The sequence below is a fragment of the Sinocyclocheilus anshuiensis genome, unplaced genomic scaffold (genome assembly GCF_001515605.1).
Source record: "Sinocyclocheilus anshuiensis isolate Anshui unplaced genomic scaffold, SAMN03320099.WGS_v1.1 scaffold2360, whole genome shotgun sequence".
In the NCBI taxonomy this organism is placed as follows: Eukaryota; Metazoa; Chordata; class Actinopteri; order Cypriniformes; family Cyprinidae; genus Sinocyclocheilus; species Sinocyclocheilus anshuiensis.
In genome coordinates this window covers 157,594-178,686 of record NW_015542489.1, presented here as the reverse complement: position 1 = coordinate 178,686, position 21,093 = coordinate 157,594, and the positions used below count along the sequence as shown (strand labels likewise).

Sequence of the window (21,093 nt, the reverse complement as noted above, 5' to 3'; positions counted from 1 at the left end):
TAAAAAGACAATATATATATATATATATATATATATTTATTTAGATTATTTTTTAATATTTATACTAATATAAAAAAAAAATATTTGTAATAATAATTATTATTAGATGCACTTTTTTTTTAATAGCAAGAATAGAAAATAACATACATAAACATGAAGCAATAAATTTTTAGCAGCTGGATTTTGCTTGGTCTTTTTTGCTCTTTAATAATTATTATTAAGAAGATGAGGAAGAAGAATTATTAATTTTGTTTAGTATGCTGTTTTTGTCATGGTTACAGTTTCCTCAACTACTGTTAAATTTGTTAATTGTTTTAAAGACATTTAACAAAGACAATTAACAAAGTAATTGACATTCCCCAGACTTCTCTTTATCAAATCATAGTGGTCATACATGTAATAATCTTCCATAGGCAAAAATACAGCATTTTAAGGTTGCACTTTGCTATTTGGAAAGCACTGAAAGTCAATGCGTTTCTGATTCCTTTTTTTTTTTCAGGCCAGCTTCTTTAGTTGTCGCAGACTTCGGCTGTGGAGACTGTAAAATTGTGTAAAAAATAAAGTACACTCTTTTGATTTGGCTCCGGTTTGTGATCTTGCCACTGCATGTGACATGGCAAAAGTAAGTTATTGTGGTAATAAAGGTTTTAATTGTAATGCAGCCGAAAGACTAAAGACGGCTCTGTTTATTACTTATTCACAGGTGCCACTTTGTGATTCTACAGTAGATATTGCTGTTTTCTGTCTTTCTCTGATGGGGACAAATCTGGGAGAGTTTTTGGCAGAAGCAAACAGAGTCCTGGGATAACTGTCTTATTTCATTTTTTTTTTGTTTTGATCAATTGCCATTATTTTAAGTTTATTATGAAATCCAAACTATTGTGAGTCTAATGATTAGCCAATCTATATCCTCTTTCCATTTTTTTTTTTTTGCAGGGGTGTTCTTAAAATAGTTGAAGTGGCCAGTAGATTTGAAAATGTGCGTTTGTTCATTGATGCATTGTCAAGTCTGGGCTTCAAGTTAATCAGTAAGGTAATGTGCAATTTATTCCAGTGAACATGAATCTTTTTTTTAAGAAATGAATTCTTTTATTCAACAAGGATCCATTAAATGTATCAAAAGTGACAGTAAAGAAGACATTTATAATCTTTCAAATAAATGCTGTTCTTTTAAACTTTTGATTAATCAAAGAATCCTGAAAATATATATATATATATATTAAGCAGCACAACTGTTTTCAACATAAAAAATGTTTCGGCCAATTAACATATTAGAATGATTTCTGAAGGATCATGTGACTGGAGTAATGATGCTGAAAATTCAGCCTTGCCAATAAAATGAATAAATGTATTCAAATAGAAACCAGTTCTTTTAAATTTTAATAATATTTCATATTACATTTTGTATTCTATTTTTCATCAAATGAATGCAGCCTTGGTGAGCATAAGAGACTTAAAAAAAAAACATGTTTCCAGCATAACATCCACCTGGTCCTGTGAAATGGCCTCATATTTTTGTCCGCTTAATAACTCCCATGAGACAGACCATTACACTGTCCAGAACACTGTTGAAGGCACGCTGTGGTATTGAGAATACAGGGTAAAATATGATCATCAGACCATATGACTTATTCCAGGGTCAGGTTTTACGCTTTTTACACCAGGATATTTGTCTCCTGTACTGTCTTTGGATACAAGCAGCTTCTAAATGGCAGTCTAATCATACGTTATGTTTTTTATTTATTTTTTTAAATCTCAGAATATGAAGTTCTTGTCATTACTTTTGAAAACCCAAAATATATGCTCATTCAAAATATTAATAAATACTAAAATAACAGAAAGGGAGTCAAACAGTAATAGGAAAACCTGATATTTTGAAGTTGGTGATCATGATTTATTCCAGGGGTGGCCAACGTCGGTCCTGGAGAGCCACAGTCCCGCAGACGTCAGCTCCAACCCTAATCAAACACACCTGAACAAGGTCTAAGGGTTACTAGAAAGCTACAGGCAGGTGAGTTTTTATCAAGGTTGGAGCAAAACTTTGCAGGACTGTGGCTGTCCAGGACCGATGTTGGCCACCCCTTATTTATTCTATAGATGATTGTGCACAACATTTTCTGCAGACTCACTGTTAAAAACTGACAAACATGCAAATAATAAAGGACTGCTATTAAATCACTAGAATAATCTCCTCCTTAATTATCATATATGATTGTTAGTTGCAGGTCTAATGCTGTATTAGGGATGGAAAATCAGGCCAAGTGTGCAGTTGCAGACTAGAATTGTGCTGTTCTGCAAGTATGCAGATCAATAATGGAATATATTAACAACAACACTAACATAAAATGTTCAATGTCCTCAGTTTTTCAAATAAAACAATGGAGACAGCAATAGATCATAATTTAGTAATCAAAATGTAGTATAATTTACAGTATAATGAACAAGAGCGTAAACAGCTCTTGTTCATTATACTGTAAATTATACTACATACTACAAGCTATTTGTTTTCTGTTATTTTTTTCAGGACACAGAAAACAGCCACTTCCACACCTTTGAATTCATAAAGACAGGAAAAGCACCTGTGAACGTGAAGAAAGTCGGTCTTCAACTTAAACCTTGTCTGTACAAGAAACGATAAATGTACATTAAGTAAATATTTTGCTTCTTTATGTATGGACTGTGTATGAAAGGTTTATCAGCAGTAATTCAGTTTCAAGGGTCAAATCTCTCCTTAACATTGTATGTTTTGTAAATCAATGTAACAGGAAAAAAAAAAAAAGAATGTGATATTCAAGGAATTTTGTCCTTTGTGAAAGCTGTATTTGTCATATATTGTTTTATGATTATAAATAGTGTTTACCTGATAAACAAACAGACTCGATAAGTATTTAAACTTGTCAAGTATTTTATTGTATTTTTTACAAGTGTCACAGTCACATTATTTACCCCGGAGATGCCTAAACATCTTAGAGCAACACAAAGGAAGATCAGTCGTCGTTGTAACAAAGACTGTGAAAACAGTACAATCTTATAACTAAAATATCAGACTGGACTCACCAGGACCAGATGTGGATTCCCCCACTATTTACTGTATGATCACCAGAGGGCGCTACAGCGTTACAAATTCAGTCAGTTTGTGTGCTACAAGTTCAATTGGAATGGAAACAAGATAGAAGACACCAGCCAGATTTTTAAAGTATATCTCTGTGTAAAGAAGAACATATCAGAACATCTGTGTAAATCAGAACAATCCTAAAAAGTAGTAAAACATTGAAAATGTGCTTATAATATTTTTATAAAACAATGCTACTTATCAAAGTAAATCATAATGCTGAAAGTAATACCAAGCTACTTCATTTTCCTTACAATTGGTATTTGTAATTGAGGAAAAAGAACAGCTACATATCAAAAACACCAATTGCAATGTGTATATACAGTGGGGTCCAAAACCCCTGAGACCACTAGTGAAATATTCTTATTAAAGGAATAGTTCATCCAAAAATAAACATTTGCTTAAAATTTACTCACCCTCAGGCCATCTAATGTAGATGAGTTGTTTCTTCATCGGAACAGATCTGGAGAAACCTGATGGATGTGTTTATTACAAACACGCAGGTTTTCACTTCACAAGATGTTAAGTGATGGACTGGAGTCGTGTGGATTACGTGTGGATTATTGTGATGTTTTTATCAGCTGTTTGGACTCTCATTCTGACGGCACCCATTCACTGCAGGGGATCCATTGGTGTAAAACTAAATTTCTCCAAATCTGTTCAGATGAAACAATTCATCTAAAATCTTGGATGGCCTTAGGTTGAGTAAACTTTCAGCAAATGTTCATTTTCTTTTTTCCATTACCAGTTACATTATCAGCATAACAATCTGACTGAAAATGAATTCATTTCTTAAACATGTCCCCCTTTTAATGCACTCAAGCTGTGATGAACTCCACAAGTATGTGCAAAAACGTATATATTACGGTCATAAAATTCAACAGGTGTGTCACACGGTGCTTTTAGCATCAAAAACAATGGAATAGTGCACAAGCTCAGCATAGTGCGGCCCAGCCGTGCCTGGAATCACAGTCTTGTCTGGGCAGCGAGGGTCCTGCATTAGAGCAGCTAGAGACTCACGCTCTCTCCTGTCTTTCTTCTTTGGAGGAAAAAATCAAATGAGCTATTTATATCTTTTGGACAAGCTATAGTAACAATTATATAACACTTTGTCTAAGTACCTTTTGTGATGAGTGACTACTCCCACTTTTGCTAGAAAGAAATAACAAGATTAGGACATTTATTTCAAGGGGGATTTTTTTCTAAAACAAAAAGCCACAGATACTTTCACAATTTAAATTGACGTCTCTACCACTAAGACATGAACAATCTGTTTATGTCGCATGAATAGCAGAGATGTGGTAGATGTGGTCTTGTTCTGCCAGCCTGTGCATGCCACCATGTATCCTGTTTATGAACACTATGCATGTCATTGGTCTAGGTAAGCTACCTTGCTTCCTGTTTGCCTCCACTGTTCTCACCTGTATGGTAATATCCAAAAAGAAAACAGCAGAATTTTACCTAGTTTGTTAGAAAGCGAGTCTACTCACCAGAGGACAACCAAAATGATAATCAGGATGAGGGTGATTGCAGCGGCTGACGAGAAGCAAATAGTGATGAATATCACTGTGGAAAACAGACATTCATTACCCCGATTCACCATACTTCCATATGCTGATAATCTATAGGCCTGATATGTGGAAAACTCACTGTGTTGAGTCTCTTCACTAGTTACATCCACCCGAATGAAAACTTTAGCCATGTGGTGGTGGTACGAGACGTGGCATATGTACAGTCCTGCATCCAGTTCAGACTCTGGTTCTGTAAAAACCAATGCCATGCCCACGGTGTCAGCTGCTGACCCGTCCTCCCTGGGATGAGAAAAATTCAGAGACGTGTCTCAAATAACAACTTTAAAAAAGTGTCTTTTTCTCTAGAAACTGATAGATGGAAGATTTAGAAGAGTTTTGGTCAAGATGTCTGAAATTAGCACAAACGAAACTTTACAATGGATGTCTGAAAAGGCATAGTTCACACAAAAATGAAAATTGTCATAATTTACTCGCTCATTACTTTCTTTCTTTCATGGAATATGTTAACATTGCTCTTATCAATACAATGAAACTGAATATTGGCACATACTTTCAAGCTCTAAACACAAAAAAGTGTGACTTTTTCATTTTTGGAGCGGTGTTATTTTTGTTTTATTTATATAGTATTATAGAATGCATATTATTTTGAATTAGCTTTTATTTTTATATTTTAAGTTTTCATCTTAATTTTAGTTTCTTTTAGTATTTTTGTTGTGGTTTTTATTCGTTTTTAAATATTTCTATTTAGCTTGAAGTTATTTTTATTTTTAGTATTACTATTTACTAGTTTCAGTCATTTTAGTATTAACTTAAACTTATTTCATTTCATTAGCTGCAGTTAGCATTTCTAATTTGCAGGTTTAAATGTTTTAATATTTATATTTTTATTTTAGCTTTATTTTAATACATAAACATAAATGATTTTGCATAGCTTAATTTTAGTTAACAATAATCAGACAAGATGAGAATGAGTAGCAGAATATTGATGGCAGAATATTAATTTTGGGGTAAACAGCCCCTGTGAGACACTGAGTGTTCTTAAAGAATGACACATTTAAGGGATTTTTACTGGGCTAAGCCGCATAATTTGAGCTATTACAGTTTTTGTTAATATTTTGAATATTTTTATATAAAAATATATATTTTATATTTTTACTTACTGAGTTTTAGTAATTTTGTTGTGTTTTTATTTGTTTTTTTCTAATATGTCTATATAGTTTTTATTAATTTTATTTCTCACAGCCATTCACGATCTCCATCTCTATACCTGAAGGATACATCACTCCACATTATTAACTGTGACGAGTGGGGGCGGGGCCGAGAGCCGTGGGAACGGAGCGAGGCCGGTGGAGTAATTGAAAATGAGCGACACCTGCACCACTCACCGGTCTCGAGTCTCACGGAGGAGCTCCGGAAGGATAAAAGGAAGGAGTGACGACCGTGTTGGGGGAGAGAAGTCCAGGCCTGGTCCTCTCTCCTCCTTCACTGTCGTCACTCCTCCTTTTATCCTTATGGAGCTCCTCCATGGGACTCGAGCGCCCCCACTCATCACATTTAGTTTTAAGTTTAATAATTCTGCTGGTAAGAGTAGTATAGGGAACCACATTTATTGTCAAGCATAAAGAATCCTTTAGAACTTCACAGCCTGATACAGTAAAACATTCATGTGAAAACATTAACTAGCCCTTGTCTTCTCCATGTATCCCTTTGGGTGTCTGAAATGAAAGAAAAATCAATGTGCAGCATTTAGGGTTTGAGAGTGCTGTGGAATTGTGCAATAGGCCGTGATATGGTCATGAAGTTTTTTCTGTGCACTAACTTTGAATTCTTGAGTATTTTGTGCCTTATTTAAGCATGCACTACTCAACATACCTGTAACATATTGTCTTGTATGATGGAGCATTGCCATGGGCTCTGAGAAGTATCTTCTGATTTGAGAGATTTTCTTGCAACGCTAAACGATGCTCATTCTGGCCATGACTTCTACGATCAAGTGTGGTTTCGTTTAAAACCTCAATAGATGAGATAGCTGAGTGAAAGATACAGCAGATTGCATTCAGCAAATAAAATATATTTACTGAATGAATAACCAGAAAACGTTCCAGTCAATATTTTGGGGTTGAGGAATGCTTACAGTATTTTGGAACTCGTATTGTCCGTCTCTCATCCCTGCCGAGCTTGTTCTGGATCAGACATATTAAATCTTTCCCCTCATACTGACTGAGTTGAAATTCATGAGTTGAATTGACTTCTACTTTAATTCCATTATATTTGACCTCAGTAGTCGCCTGAGTTACAGTGTCTTCATCAGGAAGGACCCAGGAGATGTTGGGTTTCACCCCATCGCCACTGTACTCACACACAGCATGCCAAATCTGAGTGTATCTCTCTTCACCCAGAAATGCGCGGCTTGCAGATGGCCCTGACAGCAAAGACATTTTCATTACTTCATTATTGTGTCGATTTTGTAAAGCAGCTGTGAAGTTGTTCTTGTTCCCCATCGCCACTGTACTCACACACAGCATGCCAAATCTGAGTGTATCTCTCTTCACCCAGAAATGCGCGGCTTGCAGATGGTCCTGACAGCAAAGACATTTTCATTACTTCATTATTGTGTCGATTTTGTAAAAGCAGCTGTGAAGTTGTTCTTGTTATTGTAGTGGTCATTTTAGGGTTTTAAGTTTTCAACAACTGCTGTCGATTAAACTTGATTATTTCTTGAAATTCAAGCTATAAGAAGCATGTTTAAAAAGTATGAATAGACTGACATTTAGTTTCCTAATGCAATCACATGAATACTTTTCTAAGTCTGGCTCAAGTGTCAAACTACTTTTGGGGTTAATGTAATAGTAAAACTTACCTAAGGATGGGAGGACAATGCTTTTGTTCTCTGGTTTCTCTAACCCTCGATGCTCAACCACACAGGTCACGCTGCATCCGGCATGTGAGTAAATAGCAATACGCGCCGTGCTCTGAGCAACAACCATATGACTCTCCTGAAACACAGGTTGAGTCATTATAAATTCACTAGAGCTAATATCAATGCCATGGCACTCTACAGCCCAGGTGATGGCCGCTGCTGGGGTCTGGCTCTGCACTGAACACACCAGCCATGCGTATATAATGCCATTGTCCCATTCAACACCAGACTGCAGGGTTATATTTGGTGGTGCTATAAACAAAAAACATAAACTACATGTCAGAATGTTTGAAAGACAGCTCTGTTTTAAAACCTAGTGAGCTGCCTATGTCAACAGCATCCATCCATCCATCTGTCCATCCATTGTTCTGTCCATCCATACCTCCATCCATCTAACCATCAATGCATTCATCCATTATCCATCCATCCTTCCATCGTCAATCTATTGTTCAGTCCATCCATCCAACAATCTATTCATCCATCTGTCCATTATCCTTCTATCATCCATCCATGCATCCACCTATCTATTCATCCACTTATCCATCCATCCATCCATCCATCTATTGTTCATTCATCAATCAATCGATCAGTTCATCCATCCATCCATCCATCCATCATTCTATTATCATCATCATTGTACTATCCATCCATCCATCCATCGTTCTACTGTATTATCATCATTGTACCATCCATCCATTGTTTTATCCATCCATGCATCCACTTATCCATCCATCTATTGTTCTATCCATCCATACATCCACTTATCCATCCATCCATCCATTGTTCTATCCATCCATGCATCCACTTATCCATCCATCCATCCATCCATTGTTTTATCCATCCATGCATCCACTTATCCATCCATCCATTGTTCCATCCATCTATTGTTCTATCCATCCATCCATGCATCCACTTATTCATCCATTCATTGTTCTATCCATCCATGCATCCACTTATCCATCCATCCATCCATCCATTGTTTTATCCATCCATGCATCCACTTATCCATCCATCTATTGTTCTATCCATCCATCCATCCATCCATTGTTTTATCCATCCATGCATCCACTTATCCATCCATCTATTGTTCTATCCATCCATCCATCCATCCATTGTTTTATCCATCCATGCATCCACTTATCCATCCATCTATTGTTCTATCCATCCATCCATCCATCCATTGTTTTATCCATCCATGCATCCACTTATCCATCCATCTATTGTTCTATCCATCCATCCATCCATCCATTGTTTTATCCATCCATGCATCCACTTATCCATCCATCTATTGTTCTATCCATCCATCCATCCATCCATTGTTTTATCCATCCATGCATCCACTTATCCATCCATCTATTGTTCTATCCATCCATCCATCCATCCATTGTTTTATCCATCCATGCATCCACTTATCCATCCATCTATTGTTCTATCCATCCATCCATCCATCCATTGTTTTATCCATCCATGCATCCACTTATCCATCCATCTATTGTTCTATCCATCCATCCATCCATCCATTGTTTTATCCATCCATGCATCCACTTATCCATCCATCTATTGTTCTATCCATCCATCCATCCATCCATTGTTTTATCCATCCATGCATCCACTTATCCATCCATCTATTGTTCTATCCATCCATCCATCCATCCATTGTTTTATCCATCCATGCATCCACTTATCCATCCATCTATTGTTCTATCCATCCATCCATCCATCCATTGTTTTATCCATCCATGCATCCACTTATCCATCCATCTATTGTTCTATCCATCCATCCATCCATCCATTGTTTTATCCATCCATGCATCCACTTATCCATCCATCTATTGTTCTATCCATCCATCCATCCATCCATTGTTTTATCCATCCATGCATCCACTTATCCATCCATCTATTGTTCTATCCATCCATCCATCCATCCATTGTTTTATCCATCCATGCATCCACTTATCCATCCATCTATTGTTCTATCCATCCATCCATCCATCCATTGTTTTATCCATCCATGCATCCACTTATCCATCCATCTATTGTTCTATCCATCCATCCATCCATCCATTGTTTTATCCATCCATGCATCCACTTATCCATCCATCTATTGTTCTATCCATCCATCCATCCATCCATTGTTTTATCCATCCATGCATCCACTTATCCATCCATCTATTGTTCTATCCATCCATCCATCCATCCATTGTTTTATCCATCCATGCATCCACTTATCCATCCATCTATTGTTCTATCCATCCATCCATCCATCCATTGTTTTATCCATCCATGCATCCACTTATCCATCCATCTATTGTTCTATCCATCCATCCATCCATCCATTGTTTTATCCATCCATGCATCCACTTATCCATCCATCTATTGTTCTATCCATCCATCCATCCATCCATTGTTTTATCCATCCATGCATCCACTTATCCATCCATCTATTGTTCTATCCATCCATCCATCCATCCATTGTTTTATCCATCCATGCATCCACTTATCCATCCATCTATTGTTCTATCCATCCATCCATCCATCCATTGTTTTATCCATCCATGCATCCACTTATCCATCCATCTATTGTTCTATCCATCCATCCATCCATCCATTGTTTTATCCATCCATGCATCCACTTATCCATCCATCTATTGTTCTATCCATCCATCCATCCATCCATTGTTTTATCCATCCATGCATCCACTTATCCATCCATCTATTGTTCTATCCATCCATCCATCCATCCATTGTTTTATCCATCCATGCATCCACTTATCCATCCATCTATTGTTCTATCCATCCATCCATCCATCCATTGTTTTATCCATCCATGCATCCACTTATCCATCCATCTATTGTTCTATCCATCCATCCATCCATCCATTGTTTTATCCATCCATGCATCCACTTATCCATCCATCTATTGTTCTATCCATCCATCCATCCATCCATTGTTTTATCCATCCATGCATCCACTTATCCATCCATCTATTGTTCTATCCATCCATCCATCCATCCATTGTTTTATCCATCCATGCATCCACTTATCCATCCATCTATTGTTCTATCCATCCATCCATCCATCCATTGTTTTATCCATCCATGCATCCACTTATCCATCCATCTATTGTTCTATCCATCCATCCATCCATCCATTGTTTTATCCATCCATGCATCCACTTATCCATCCATCTATTGTTCTATCCATCCATCCATCCATCCATTGTTTTATCCATCCATGCATCCACTTATCCATCCATCTATTGTTCTATCCATCCATCCATCCATCCATTGTTTTATCCATCCATGCATCCACTTATCCATCCATCTATTGTTCTATCCATCCATCCATCCATCCATTGTTTTATCCATCCATGCATCCACTTATCCATCCATCTATTGTTCTATCCATCCATCCATCCATCCATTGTTTTATCCATCCATGCATCCACTTATCCATCCATCTATTGTTCTATCCATCCATCCATCCATCCATTGTTTTATCCATCCATGCATCCACTTATCCATCCATCTATTGTTCTATCCATCCATCCATCCATCCATTGTTTTATCCATCCATGCATCCACTTATCCATCCATCTATTGTTCTATCCATCCATCCATCCATCCATTGTTTTATCCATCCATGCATCCACTTATCCATCCATCTATTGTTCTATCCATCCATCCATCCATCCATTGTTTTATCCATCCATGCATCCACTTATCCATCCATCTATTGTTCTATCCATCCATCCATCCATCCATTGTTTTATCCATCCATGCATCCACTTATCCATCCATCTATTGTTCTATCCATCCATCCATCCATCCATTGTTTTATCCATCCATGCATCCACTTATCCATCCATCTATTGTTCTATCCATCCATCCATCCATCCATTGTTTTATCCATCCATGCATCCACTTATCCATCCATCTATTGTTCTATCCATCCATCCATCCATCCATTGTTTTATCCATCCATGCATCCACTTATCCATCCATCTATTGTTCTATCCATCCATCCATCCATCCATTGTTTTATCCATCCATGCATCCACTTATCCATCCATCTATTGTTCTATCCATCCATCCATCCATCCATTGTTTTATCCATCCATGCATCCACTTATCCATCCATCTATTGTTCTATCCATCCATCCATCCATCCATTGTTTTATCCATCCATGCATCCACTTATCCATCCATCTATTGTTCTATCCATCCATCCATCCATCCATTGTTTTATCCATCCATGCATCCACTTATCCATCCATCTATTGTTCTATCCATCCATCCATCCATCCATTGTTTTATCCATCCATGCATCCACTTATCCATCCATCTATTGTTCTATCCATCCATCCATCCATCCATTGTTTTATCCATCCATGCATCCACTTATCCATCCATCTATTGTTCTATCCATCCATCCATCCATCCATTGTTTTATCCATCCATGCATCCACTTATCCATCCATCTATTGTTCTATCCATCCATCCATCCATCCATTGTTTTATCCATCCATGCATCCACTTATCCATCCATCTATTGTTCTATCCATCCATCCATCCATCCATTGTTTTATCCATCCATGCATCCACTTATCCATCCATCTATTGTTCTATCCATCCATCCATCCATCCATTGTTTTATCCATCCATGCATCCACTTATCCATCCATCTATTGTTCTATCCATCCATCCATCCATCCATTGTTTTATCCATCCATGCATCCACTTATCCATCCATCTATTGTTCTATCCATCCATCCATCCATCCATTGTTTTATCCATCCATGCATCCACTTATCCATCCATCTATTGTTCTATCCATCCATCCATCCATCCATTGTTTTATCCATCCATGCATCCACTTATCCATCCATCTATTGTTCTATCCATCCATCCATCCATCCATTGTTTTATCCATCCATGCATCCACTTATCCATCCATCTATTGTTCTATCCATCCATCCATCCATCCATTGTTTTATCCATCCATGCATCCACTTATCCATCCATCTATTGTTCTATCCATCCATCCATCCATCCATTGTTTTATCCATCCATGCATCCACTTATCCATCCATCTATTGTTCTATCCATCCATCCATCCATCCATTGTTTTATCCATCCATGCATCCACTTATCCATCCATCTATTGTTCTATCCATCCATCCATCCATCCATTGTTTTATCCATCCATGCATCCACTTATCCATCCATCTATTGTTCTATCCATCCATCCATCCATCCATTGTTTTATCCATCCATGCATCCACTTATCCATCCATCTATTGTTCTATCCATCCATCCATCCATCCATTGTTTTATCCATCCATGCATCCACTTATCCATCCATCTATTGTTCTATCCATCCATCCATCCATCCATTGTTTTATCCATCCATGCATCCACTTATCCATCCATCTATTGTTCTATCCATCCATCCATCCATCCATTGTTTTATCCATCCATGCATCCACTTATCCATCCATCTATTGTTCTATCCATCCATCCATCCATCCATTGTTTTATCCATCCATGCATCCACTTATCCATCCATCTATTGTTCTATCCATCCATCCATCCATCCATTGTTTTATCCATCCATGCATCCACTTATCCATCCATCTATTGTTCTATCCATCCATCCATCCATCCATTGTTTTATCCATCCATGCATCCACTTATCCATCCATCTATTGTTCTATCCATCCATCCATCCATCCATTGTTTTATCCATCCATGCATCCACTTATTCATCCATTCATTGTTCTATCCATCCATGCATCCACTTATCAATCCATGCATCCACTTATCCATCCGTTCATCCATCCATCCATTATCCTTGTATCCATCAACTATCCATCTATTGTTCAATCCATCCATGCATCCACCTATCTATTCATCCACTTATCCATCCGTCCATCCATCCATCCATCTATTGTTCATTCATCAATCAATCGATCAGTTCATCCATCCATCCATCCATCCATCCATTATCCTTGTATCCATCAACTGTCCATCTATTGTTCTATCCATCTATGCATCCACCTATCTATTCATCCACTTATCCATCCGTCCATCTATTGTTCATTCATCCATCCATCCATCCACCTATCCATCCATCCATTTTCCTTGTATCCATCAACTATCCATCTATTGTTCTATCCATCCATGCATCCACCTATCTATTCATCCACTTATCCATCCATCCATCTATAGTTCATTCATCCATCCATCCATCCACCTATCCATCCATCCATTTTCCTTGTATCCATCAACTATCCATCTATTGTTCTATCCATCCATGCATCCACCTATCTATTCATCCACTTATCCATCCGTCCATCTATTGTTCATTCATCCATCCATCCATCCATCCATCCATCAACTATCCATCTATTGTTCTATCCATCCATGCATCCGTCATTCCATCCATGCATGTATTCATCCACCTATTTGTTCATCCATTCATCCATCCATTGTTCTATTGATCGGTCAATCAATCAATCAATCAACCAATCAATCAATCAATCATCCATCCATCCATTCATCCATTCGTCAACCTATCCATCCATCCATCCATCCATTTGTCCACCTATCAATTCATTTATTGTTCCATCCATCCATCGTCTTACCACACACAGGAAGAGGAATATGCCGCCTTTCTTTTTCCATGAAGTCAGGATGGTCGACTACGCACTCAACTGCATATTTACGGGTCATGCAGCTAGGCACAGTCAACACACTTCTGACAGAACAAGATCCATTATAGTGTGTGTCTTCAGAATGAATTGTACTATTAATCTCTTGTGGAAGAATCCAGGACACATTTGCAGCGGGAACAGCATTGGAGGCCAAACACTCAATGTGAACATAGTCTGAATTCTCTACAAAATTCACACTGATATTTGGGGGAAATGTCACTAAAAATAAAAACAAATCACGTTTACAATCTTCAGTTGTAGAGTGTAGAATATCAATACAGAGTGATGATATTATGACAGCAAATATAGTACCTGGCAGTAGGACTTTTGGATTTACTTTGATTGTGAACTGCAAGGAAACCTGATGTCTACGGTAAGAGACCTGACAGAGATATTGTCCAACAAGGTGCAGCTGTATGGGTCCTCTGATAAAGAGATCACTGCCAACCACATCCACATCCTCAGGCAGAGGTTGGCCTTCCCTTGATCAAGTGATACAAAAGTGCAAAGCAAGCATTTCACAACTTGTCTCAATGTTTTTATTCTGTGGTGAACACACTAGAATCCAATACTTAATTTTTTACATTGCGAATAAAATTGACTATATCATTGTGTTGTATCAGTGCTCGTTTTTTACTTAAATTTTATGCTCATATTCAAGGCCTTCAGGGATAATATTACTACATCTTACCTGGAACATTTCATTTTATAACTTGGTACATTGCCCAAAACATCCATCCTGATTATAATGTCCGTGTCCCCCTCCACAAGCGCCAGTGAAGTCTGATTCTCACTGTTAATGGCATAATCAAGGTCCTTCAGCTGAAGTGAGGAAAGATCTAGATGGAAAAAAAGTTTTACAAATTAAAAAGTGCTTCCAATATTCTACATATGTGCATCTATTCAGTTTAAATAGTGCTGGTACTCACAGTAAATTGGCAAAGTGATTGTCCTTTTGTTTATGAATGGGAGAAACACGTAGCTAAAGACACAAACGATATTTTCTCCTTCATAAGGATCTGATGGGAACCTATATGAACCGATAACTGAATCTGGTTTGGAGACATTTCTCTCTAAAGGTGGCATGTTTTTGAATTCAGGCAGTATCCACGTGATATTTGGATGTGGCCTCCCTCCTGTTGCTGTACAGATGACCTCTTGAAAGTCTTCTCCTCCTTCTTGGACCAGGAAGGTCTCCATGCTTATAACAGGAGAAACTGTTAAAAAGAAGAAAAGTGCCAATAAGAACAGGGTAAGTTCATAAAAAATAGACAGTTCTTTTTTAGAAAACTAAGAAGTGTATCTGTGAGTTTAATCTCAAGGTTAAACAAGCATACATTTGAGTTTAGAGGAGTTTGAACAGCTGTTCGGTCTGTTTACCAAGCTGTTGGAGACACTAACTCTAGCTCCAAGCTAGGTACTTTCTTAGTGAATGAAAGACACTTGGTTTAGATGTCATGGTTCAAGAAATGACAAAAAATGAAGTCACTAAACATTCACACCACTTGCAGTATTTGAGTGCAAAAACCTGTTCACTAACCACCTGCAATATAGTTTAGCATTTAGTGCCGGAGTATTTAAATTAAGCTGTCATTGTTCATTTCAGCCTCAACACTACTGCTATAGGCAAACGCTTTATATGTTAATAAGGCCTTTACAGATGGTCTTCTAAACAAAAATTACAAGTCAAAAGTCTGTCTTGCTCTATTACCGCTAACATAAAGCAGAAGGTAAACAGAAATTTATCCTATCAGGTTTGCAAGATTAAGAACTGCACTGTGCAAATTATGTTCAGAACTACTTTTTTGGGCTGGTATTGTTACTTGATTTGCATAACTGTTTTTGTGAATCAGGCCTGAAAACGAGCAAATAAACTGTTAACTGTGAGAACAATTCTTGCTGAGTTCACCAACATTCATAAGTTTGATTAGCAGGCATTTTTAAATAGAGTATGTTCTGTAATAATGGTAATAAATACAGAACTACTGATGTTTACTCTTCACAGTTCGCGTGAAGAGTTTCTTCGCAGTTTTTGTAGTCTACAAGGAACACATCTACAGTATACTGTATCTATCTACACAGTATGTTACATTTGTGGTCAGACAGCTGCTGCAAATGTACCACAGGAAACACATGCGACCTTGGTGCAATGAGCAGACAATAGGAGAATAAAACTTGTTTTCTCAGTTCTGTTTTAGGTTTCATCCCGAAAAAACTTAGCCAGTGCAAAAGAACAGAAACGTAACTTATGTTGTCTTGCACACTCTGGCTTTTCCTAATAATGCTATCTCTTTTGATTAAAACAGAACTTACCAAATGTGTCCACCTCTATGTTGGCTCTTTTGGGTTCAGTAAAAGCTGGATGCTCAACCACACAGGTAACAGTGCTCTCATTATTCATAATTAGGGGGAAGCGAAGTACACTGATTGAACTGGTTGTGCCATTGGGATGAACTGAATTAATCATGTTCACAGAGAAGATGTCGTCTCTTGGAAGGGCACCAGAGATCTCCCATCTAATCACAGCCTCAGGCTTGGCACCGGAGGCAGAGCAAGTGACAGCATGGTAGAGGGTCCTATTCACAACTTCCTCTTTCACAGTTATGTCAACATCAGGCCGAGCTTAGAGACAAAACAGAGGTATTGAGGATTTTTTTTTTCAATGATTTCCAATCATTCTTCAATCAACTCATTCTTCATGTCATTTCAAACTCAAATGGCTTCCGTTTTTCTGGGGAAAATACATTTTTGTATACTCACCAATAACACTGAGAAACATGGTGTCCTTTGTTTCATCCTCTTCAGAGTCGAAGACGCATGTGTATTCTCCCTCTTGATCAAAACTTGTCACATTTATCTTTACAGTAAGGTTTGTAATTGATGCCGGGATGTCAAAGTTTTCTCTGTTGAAAAAACCGGCACTGGATTTGTAGCCTGCCATTTTCTTTGCCTTCTTTGTAGAATCGAAACGGTTCCAGGAGGAGTACAAGATGTTACTCTGTCCAGTGTACAGACAACGCAGGTAGACCTCCTCCCCCAAAATTCCTGTCACTGTTTGCTCAACAACCAAGTCTCTGGTCTCCAAATCTATAAAAAAAAAAAGAGAGGGAAGAATATTACTCAAAGATTTAATGACATTTAATGTGAAATGAATCCTGAAGGGCATATATTATGTAACCCAGAGTAAATTAAGAAACCACTTTCGTAAAAGGAGAGTTCAGCCGGAAATTCTGTCATTATTTACTCACCCTCTTGTGGTTCCAAACCCAAAAGACCTAAGTAAAAAAAAAAAGAGATTTTGAAGAATGTCCTTGCCATTCTTTTCCGTATAATTAAAGTTAATGGGGACTGGGCCTGTCAAAATCCAAAATAACAAAAAGCATCATAATAATAATTAAAAGTATTTCATGCAACTTGTTTGCCATATCGCAAGGTTTCTGAAGGTATACAATATTTTGTGTGAAGAACAGGCCCAAATGTAAGTCATGTTGACTACTTTTATGGTGCTTCTGCATCCTTTTTGCATCCTGTCCCCATTCATTGTGATGGAAAAGAGGGGCCAGCACATTATTCAAAATATCTCCATTTGCATTACAAGGAAGAAAGAAAGTCAAGTATGATTTGAAATGACATGAGAGCAAGTAAATGACGGAATTTTAATTCTGGGTGAACTATAAAGACCAATGACAATTTCTCACTGTTTACAAAAGCTAAAATTACCTTTAAAATGCATTACATAGGAAATATTTCCTACAGCGTTCAAAAAATATGCATAAGGCCCTAATTACAAAAGTGACATCACATGCAGCATGCATAGAATCTGGGATGGAAATTGAGATGCTTTGCACAAAAGGAAGCAGATGTTTTTGGTTTTTCAGTCATGTGACAAGACTTTCCAACACAGGTCTTTTGCACATGTTGCGTGCTGCTGTAAACCGCATACATACCACTGTACGTCATTTAACTGATTACATGCGAACACAATTCTGTGTTCAAAATCACAGCCGTTGCATGTGTCACTACTACCCTGATTTGATGATGTTACAAATCTTACAATGATGGCTTGAGCAAGAAAAAGAATAAATAAACAAATAAAGCCAGCAGAACACAATTGCAATAAGCATTTTTTTGCAATCTGAAAAAAAAAGCATCCTGCATTCTGCATTGCTACTGCATGTTTACTAAACAATTTAAACCACATTTTTCTTTTCTACTAATTACTAATCTTTTCTAGGGATCTAATTTCATCAGTACTACCAAATAAATACAAGCCATAATTGATTGTTTCCATGCCTCAGCATTTATTAGTTTCAGAATGAAAGGATAAGTGGTTAAATGTTTTTCTCAAATAAGGATGTCTGGCGAAGGACAGTGGAAATGCCTAAAGCAGAATTTGTGAAAGAATCTTTATTCATTGCATGCCGTTCTTCTCAATGAGTAACAGATTTTATCATTATTATTATTATCATCACATACTCAAAATACTCAAAAGAGCTCAAAATAACAATAGCAATGATTCAAACAACAGGCTAATTAAAAAAACAACAAAAAAAAAAACAATATTAATTATGCCCAATTGCAAAGCCTGCCAGATATTCTCATTCCCCTCCCTTTTCTCAGGAAATGTCTTAGTGTGAGCAAAGTGACAGACTCAGATGAAATGCACAGGTTGTGTGTTCAAATATTTAACCATATGCTATTAATTCACATTATATCCAAATCTGTCTGTTCTTATATATAGGCAATCAGAAAATATGCAAGCGATTTAAAAGGGCCAAAAAACACAACAGCAGCATCTGATCAAATTAAGCAAAAATAATTAAATCTGAGATCATATGAACCTACCTTGCATGTCCCCTCTGTGAGCAAGATTTAGAACCATTGCTAAAATAAAAAATATTGGCAGGCCCATGTTGAAGTCATTAAAGAAGGCAACTGGAGCAAAAAAACACTTGAACGTATGTGCCAGGGTGTGTGTGTGTGTGGTTGAATCTGTTAGTCTGTGGGGCAGAAGAGGTCATAGTCAGCTGCCAGAGAAGTGTGTGAATGTGTGTGTGCTCCTCACCCCAAACCCCAAAAATAGTCAGGCTTTGAATAACCCACAAACTGCTTGTCTACACTACATTTTTAGATCATTACTTCAAAAATAACTCTCATGCCCATTTATTATGGTCATAGATATGATATAGCATCTGTTTCCAGTATGTGTTGATGTGACAACCTGTTACGTTTTATGATAATGAGATTATAAGAAGATGATGAGCTGTTTGTATTAAAAAAAACATAAAACCACACATTTAGAATGATATGACACAAAAGTTTCCATTTAAATGTTAATGACATTTTACTGCCAACCATTTAGACCAAAGTCAGACTGGATAAACTAGATTGGTTCTATTCAAATAATTGTGTTTTTAAATATTAATCATCAAAATTATATTAAATTACTAGATCAACAGATTAAATAGAACAGTTTGGGTTTACAGGAAAAAGTAATTCTCATTGTGTAGAAGCAGTCAAAACAGCTTTTCAACCCAAAGTATAACCTCTATTCGCTTACAACTGTCAATTTGTCAGTTATCATTCTTAGTCATACATCCTCTTTCAGTCCTGTTTGAGAAGTGAGTTGTAGAGAATGGAGGTCACTGCTTGGGAAACTACACTAAAACGGTTGACTCATCGGTTGAAGGGGTACTGAGGTTTCAACAACATTTTTTACTCATTCACTGAACAATGAAAAAGTAGTTTCAGTCCACGGCAGACACTTCGCTTGAGGTTTCTTAATTTCCTACTGCAAATAGTAGGTGGCAGGAGCGTTTGCCGTCTGTTCTGTTGAGATGTAGGAGTAACTGTGACTTGCTATGAGTATTACTGTGCACAAAAACAGTCTCAGATGGGCTCAGAAAAACTGACATGTTCACTTGTAGACACGCAGACACGAATTCTCACACGTTTACACCACAGAAAGACAGTTATCAAGGTAAACAGGAAGACTACAAGCCAAACACCAACCTCAGCGCAGGGTTCCTGTTAGTCACTGTTAAAATCTCCTTTAAAGGCAGTCAGTGGAGCTTGTGCAAAACAGGCCAACTGTATTAATCACATTTTCATTTTCTGATGTTTTCATATCAGTTCATCATTACTTTCAAATCAGTGTTTGGAATTTCATTAGATTGGCCTCTAATGATGCTGTATCTTTGTCACACCTTATCGTTGGGAAGGACTGTAATACAATTGCAATACTGTAGTTGTCACGTCTCAGAATCAAAGAGAAATACATTTACAAGTATTACTTTTGGGGATATATTGTTTATCGATACAGAGTCTGCCGACACTGCCTATGCTGTGATTCACTTGGATGAACTGCAAATGAAAAGCTCACAAATATACAATAAAAATCTTGAGCACATAAAAAAGAGTGTAAAAATGCTACCATAGAAACCTGTAAGTTACCTCACCATATACAGTAAAAAAGTTGCATTTATCAAGACAATGCACGTAATTTTACTGTAAAAAAAATTTTTTTTGGAAGTAAAAATTATGAATTATGGAAGCTTGTTTCAGCCATGGAATAAAACATTTAAAAAAAAAAATGTTAATTTGCGACTTTTTTTCTCACAATTCAAACTTTTTTTCCAACAATTGCGAGTTTACATCTCGCAATTCAGTTTTTTTTTCTTTCTTTTGTTTCTGCCATAGAGTAAAAATAAAAAGGTACTTGTGACTTTTTATGTCACAATTTGGACTTTTTTTCTCAGAATTCTCAGAATTATTGTCCTCTGGGGAAGTCGTGGCCTAATGGTTAGAGAGTCG

The 21,093-nt window shown here is 37.1% G+C and overlaps 1 protein-coding gene and 1 pseudogene across 4 annotated transcripts; one reads left to right on the top strand and one right to left on the bottom strand.

The window, feature by feature from the left end:
• LOC107694029 (ribosomal RNA-processing protein 8-like) overlaps nt 1-2,760 on the top strand; it is a 4,401-nt pseudogene extending 1,641 nt beyond the window's left edge.
• Nucleotides 2,761-3,819: 1,059 nt separating this feature from the next.
• Nucleotides 3,820-19,293, bottom strand: LOC107694026 (uncharacterized). 4 transcript variants are annotated; one of them, XM_016493637.1, is made up of 15 exons: nt 19,126-19,292; nt 17,529-17,555; nt 17,041-17,367; nt 16,594-16,902; nt 15,210-15,497; nt 14,972-15,119; nt 14,593-14,762; nt 14,212-14,499; nt 7,505-7,816; nt 6,779-7,066; nt 6,517-6,673; nt 4,763-4,923; nt 4,603-4,678; nt 4,234-4,264; nt 3,820-4,151 (listed from the first exon to the last, which is right to left on the bottom strand). In XM_016493637.1, exons 1-15 carry the CDS (start codon nt 19,190-19,192, stop codon nt 4,002-4,004), a joined length of 2,799 nt encoding a protein of 932 aa, XP_016349123.1. In that variant the 5' UTR covers nt 19,193-19,292; the 3' UTR covers nt 3,820-4,001. The 4 variants fall into 4 exon arrangements, with proteins under 4 accessions (XP_016349123.1, XP_016349124.1, XP_016349125.1 ...); XM_016493638.1 differs by lacking the exon at nt 17,529-17,555; XM_016493639.1 differs by lacking the exons at nt 3,820-4,151; nt 4,234-4,264; nt 4,603-4,678 and adding an exon at nt 6,329-6,359 and having other exon boundaries at nt 4,814-4,923; nt 19,126-19,293.
• Between the last annotated feature and the right edge of the window lie 1,800 nt (nt 19,294-21,093).